Consider the following 4,962-nt stretch of genomic DNA (forward strand, 5'->3'; position numbering starts at 1 on the left):
AACTGGTTCTGGTTCCTGAGGTAACTGGTTCTGGTTCCAGAGGTAACTGGTTCTGGTTCCTGAGGTAACTGGTTCTGGTTCCAGAGGTAACTGGTTCTGGTTCCTGAGTTCTGGTTCTGGTTCCAGAGGTAACTGGTTCTGGTTCCTGAGGTAACTGGTTCTGGTTCTGGTTCCAGAGGTAACTGGTTCTGGTTCTGGTTCCAGAGGTAGTTCTGGTTCTGGTTCCTGAGGTAACTGGTTCTGGTTCCAGAGGTAACTGGTTCTAGTTCTGGTTCTGGTTCCAGAGGTAACTGGTTCTGGTTCCTGAGGTAACTGGTTCTGGTTCTGGTTCCAGAGGTAACTGGTTCTAGTTCTGGTTCTGGTTCCAGAGGTAACTGGTTCTGGTTCTGGTTCCAGAGGTAACTGGTTCTGGTTCCAGAGGTAACTGGTTCTGGTTCCAGGGTGGACTGGGCCCTGGTGGAGGAGCTCCAGGACTACATGCCCCACATCAGGAGGAAATGCGTCAATCAGATCAAGAAGATTTTGAGAAGCGACCTCCATCGCTTCAGGAAGTTCAAACAGCAAGGTACCGGTTCTGGACCAGACGGGTTCTGCTCTTTGAACTCCAAGTCTCTATGTTCTCCTCCAAGTCTCTCTCTTTGTTGTCCTCCAGGTATTCCGCCCCGTTTGGGTCGGTTCTCTGTGCAGGAGAACCAGCAGATCAGGGAGAACATTTCGGACTTTCTGGTTCTGACCGGGATCGGTTCTGTGGAGAAGCTTCTGTTCCCTCAGAGGTTCATAGAGGAGCAGGCGACCATCAGGAAGCTGAAGAAGCAGCACGGCTTCATGGAGCGGATCGGTAGGAGCGTCTGTTCCACCGTCTGACCAGCAGGGCGGCGGCCTGGTGTTTGACCTTTAACCCTCTCTGCCCCTCCAGCGGACGGAATCCCCCGGCCATGTCACCAGGTCTACCTTCGGGCCCTGAAGATGTTTGATGAGAAGAACCACATGGGCAGGTGAGCCTCTGCGGTTCCGTCGGACCCCCAGCGGTTCCGTCGGACTCGCGGTGGGCTCGATGTAGAACCCATTCTGATGATCTGTGGACCAGGTTCTCCGAGGAGGAGCTGGCGGCGCTGATCCGGTTCCATAATCTCTATGGCAACAACTGGAAGCTGATTTCACAGAAGATGGACCGCAGCATCTTCTCGCTGCAGAAACGCTTCGCCACACTCGGTAGTGTGTGACCTCTGACCCCGCACCACCCTCTCTGGCCTCCCCAGCCAGTCACCTGACCTCCTTCCGGTCTCCAGGTGTGGGTCACGGCGTCTGGACCGCCGAGGAGGAACGGCGGCTGAAGCAGGCGGTCAGGGAGCGGCTGGAGAGCCGGGCTGGTCCCGACGGGTCCGGTTTGAGCCGAAACCAGCTGAGCGAAAGGCTTCCATGGAGGGAGATCAGCCAGGAGGTCCGGACCCGGTCCTGGGTCCAGTGCCGTGGAAAGTGGTCAGTTTGCTTTCAGTCCCGGTTCTGGTTCTGTCCTACAGGTCCAGTCAGCCTCGTGATTGGACTATGTGTGTTGCAGGTTCTTCCTCCTGGATCATCGCATGACGTTTTACGGAAATGTGTTCAATAGAGGAGCTGAGGGTTACAACGCCAAAATCAGCCTCATCAGCACGTAAGGTCACCGTAAGGTCAGAGGTCACAAAACAAATTGGCTCTGATGACGTCATAAGAATGAAGCTTGACATCAGCAGTATAAATGCTCCACCCCTCTGAGTCCAACCGTCTCTCTCAGGTTGTACGACATGTCGGTGGACGACATCGCTGATATCAACTGGGAGGAGGTCGCTGCAGCTGTGGGGTGAGGTCAAAGGTCAAACAGCTGGAGAGGCTGAGAGTGTAGGGTAGTAATTGATAGTAGTGACTGTAGTACTGCTTGCAGTGATGTGACTCCATGGAGCGTCCAGCGAATGTTCAACAGACTTAAACAACGTAATGTTCCACATTTCCACTTGTTGTCATTTGGAGGTGAGTGATGCCTGATTTTATTTATTTTTAACTGATTTCTATTGATCTATATTGATATCTATTCATCCCACTGTGGAACAGTGTAAAGTCCAATCATACAGACTTTCTAATTGGATCCTAGTTATTTAACACTACAGTTTTCTATGAAAATTTTTACAGTGCTGTCTGATTAAGAACTATGAAGAGATTTTCTTTCAGTTTTGGAATAACTTCGTTAAATAAACTCATTAAAAACGGTCAGACAGCTCAGAGTTATGGGAAGTTCTGTTATTCCTTCACATGTCGACACAAAGCAGAGTGGGAAGGACTGCAGACTCTATTCATGAAGCCAACGTAGCCTAAGCTAGCACGGCGAGCTGCGTTCGGGCTAAGCTAGCACGGCGAGCTGCGTTCGGGCTAAGCTAGCACGGCGAGCTGCGTTCGGGCTAAGCTAGCAAGGCGAGCTGCGTTCGGGCTACTACCCTCAGTATTGTGAATGTCAAAGTACCCTCTATAATGATCTTGTCAGGATTTAACACTAAATCAGATAAAAATCTTAAATCTGAAATAAAAACTGAGAGCTGAGGCTCTGGTGGACGATGCCAAACCAACTAAAGAGGTTTTAGTGCTTTGCAACCGGGATGAGGAAAACTAAGAGTTAGATGATCAAAAGAGCTAGTGGTAAGAAATGTAGAGGAAATGTGTAGGCCACCTTTCCTCTGAAGGACTCTATTTGAGGTATCAGAGTCGAGGGGGTTGATATGTATGCAGGTGTTCTTTGCAGAGGTTTCGATCAACAGGAAGGATGTTCTTACAGATTCCCTTTGCCTCCAACCTTAGAGATCATCGACTTCCTGTACCACCGAGTGGTTCCTGTCCTGCAGAAGCGGCTCAGGTCCTTCGACAGGTGGGCGGAGCTACAGGAGCGCTGCAGCCAGGACAGGTACCAGCTGTCGGACATCTTTAACTCGGACCTGGAAGACGGTGGCGAGATGGACGACGTCTGACCTCCAATCAGAACACAGGGATTGTTTGACAAGCCCCGCCCTATCTTGTGAGTGGGATGGGCTGGAATCATGGACAGGAAGCAGACTGTTAGATGCTTTTATTTTGAAATCCTGCATATATTGACCAGATTTGACTGTTTTTTCACTTTGTGTTTTAAATTAAATCAGTATCTCAGCTGAGCTGACTGATCGTTATTTTCCCCCCCAGCCAGTCAGGTGTGTAAGCTAACAGGTAGAGCGTCAGCTTCCACACCTTTACTTCCACTAAATAATCATCAGTAAATCAGAAACGCTTTCAGATCAGCTGCCTTTAATGAAAAACATGAAAACTGCAGGAAATGACGATGCGTCCCCATGGCGACCCCACTGCCTGCAGCAGGGGATTGTGGGAGCTGTAGTTCACTTGTTGCTGATGGTCTGCAGGCTGCTTGTCCGCTTCATGATATTTGGGACGAACAGCAGTCCCGACGCTCGCTCGACGGTTTCTATGGGAACCAAGAAACGCTCCAGAGGAAGCTTGTCATCCACCGGCTGGTTGGGTAAGACGTAGGAGCGAAGCTCCACCCCCCGGCCATCCGACTGCTCCAGAATCAGCACCTGGAGATCAGGGCCAGGTGAGCTCAGAACACAGACAGGTAGCTGATGACATCATCACACGCTCCACTCTTACCTTGAAGAAGTGAGTTGGCACGGCAACGTGGTTCCGTCCAATCACCTGGTACCTGACGTAGAGCTTCCCGTCGTCTTCCTGCCTGAAAAACAAATCGCACCTGGAGTCTAAGCTCCGCCCCCTAACTACAAAAGAACAGGTGGAAGCCAGTTTACCTGGGCAGGTAGAGCGGGCCAGTGCACACGTAGACGTTGAGGTAGTGTTTGGTCAGAGAGCGGCAGAGCTTCTCCAGGTTGTTCCAGGTGTTCTGGTTCAGGTAAGGGTTCTGCAGAAGCAGGTGGAGAAAATTAATTAGATCTGACGAATCAGAGGCTCAGGTGGGCGGGACGTAAATGCAAGGCTGAGACAAAATGAGACGATGTGATTGGTTCATTCTGGGTCAGAACCTACTCGGTGTGAGAGTGGAACCACAGACACCTGGGCAGGTGAATCCTGTGCTGTTCTACAACCTGCTTTCCCTTTGGTTATTGATTAGATTATTGATCATATTGACCCCTCAGGACGTTGTCCTTCATGTCTCCCGATTGGTCCTCAATGGTCTACCTGTACACATCCAGACTGTAACCTGAGTCAGGTGTGTTTTACCTGTGGAGCCACATTGCTCAGGTAGAAGGTGTCCTCCATGGCTTTTTGACTCCACTTGTGATTGGCTGCAGCAGCCAGGTGACCCCTGTCGAAGCCACTCCCCCTGTAGTCTGCGTTCGTGGCTCTGTGGAAGACGTGGACGCTGCCGATGAAACGCATTGCAGGTTAAACTCCATCCAGCCACCCGGCTCACCTGTCTGCACAACTTCTACTCACCTGTCGTCCTCTTTGAACTCACAGCACTTCCTGTCTGACGGACCTGTCAGGGAGGCGGGGTTTAACCTCTCAATTACCCAGGATGCCGTGCGTGTGCGAGGATCATACGACGTGACGTAGGACTCTCTGGACCGGACGTTGGCCAGTGAGGGGAAGCCATACTTCATCACAGCTCCAGAGTTACCTGGACTCACCTGGACTCAACCAAACAAACCAGTCAGTGGGATGGTGGTGCCAGAACCATCGACCGATTCTGGTTCCGAACCGACTCAGACATCCCGTCCTCATTGATGAACTACTATTAAAGAGCAGCAGGACCAGCTGAGGCCATCTAGAGCAGGTTCTGGTTCTGTTGGAGTGGGCTGCGTAGGTTAACATAACCCAGAGTTAGCTTAGCGATACCTAACCCTACCCTTCCAGGTTCAGTTAGACTAGCGGTTCTCAACGTGGGCGCTACCGCCCCCCAGGGGGCGTTCAGAGGACGGCAGGGGGCGCTGGGGG

At 51.5% G+C, this 4,962-nt stretch overlaps 2 protein-coding genes across 2 annotated transcripts in view; one reads left to right on the forward strand and one right to left on the reverse strand.

Moving 5' to 3' along the window:
• LOC106937784 (transcription termination factor 1) overlaps positions 1 to 3,176 on the forward strand; it is an 8,834-nt gene extending 5,658 nt beyond the window's left edge. The window contains exons 3-11 of the mRNA XM_015019464.1: positions 441 to 565; positions 653 to 838; positions 917 to 995; positions 1,088 to 1,212; positions 1,290 to 1,479; positions 1,559 to 1,651; positions 1,772 to 1,837; positions 1,919 to 2,004; positions 2,824 to 3,176. Of these exons, the coding sequence (XP_014874950.1) occupies positions 441 to 565; positions 653 to 838; positions 917 to 995; positions 1,088 to 1,212; positions 1,290 to 1,479; positions 1,559 to 1,651; positions 1,772 to 1,837; positions 1,919 to 2,004; positions 2,824 to 2,990 (1,117 nt within the window). The 3' untranslated portion in view covers positions 2,991 to 3,176. The remainder of the gene's footprint in view (positions 1 to 440; positions 566 to 652; positions 839 to 916; positions 996 to 1,087; positions 1,213 to 1,289; positions 1,480 to 1,558; positions 1,652 to 1,771; positions 1,838 to 1,918; positions 2,005 to 2,823) is intronic.
• Positions 3,177 to 3,283: 107 nt separating this feature from the next.
• The window catches only part of endog (endonuclease G), a 9,011-nt gene continuing 7,332 nt past the window's right edge, over positions 3,284 to 4,962 (reverse strand). Inside the window, exons 2-6 of the mRNA XM_015019465.1 lie at positions 4,462 to 4,655; positions 4,246 to 4,387; positions 3,816 to 3,925; positions 3,661 to 3,742; positions 3,284 to 3,587 (exon numbers count right to left, since the gene is read on the reverse strand). Coding sequence (XP_014874951.1) covers positions 3,390 to 3,587; positions 3,661 to 3,742; positions 3,816 to 3,925; positions 4,246 to 4,387; positions 4,462 to 4,655 — 726 coding nt within the window. The 3' untranslated portion in view covers positions 3,284 to 3,389. The remainder of the gene's footprint in view (positions 3,588 to 3,660; positions 3,743 to 3,815; positions 3,926 to 4,245; positions 4,388 to 4,461; positions 4,656 to 4,962) is intronic.

Source organism: Poecilia latipinna, unplaced genomic scaffold, assembly GCF_001443285.1.
Source record: "Poecilia latipinna isolate Pla-1442-1.1 unplaced genomic scaffold, P_latipinna-1.0 Scaffold2437, whole genome shotgun sequence".
Classification (NCBI taxonomy): domain Eukaryota; kingdom Metazoa; phylum Chordata; class Actinopteri; order Cyprinodontiformes; family Poeciliidae; genus Poecilia; species Poecilia latipinna.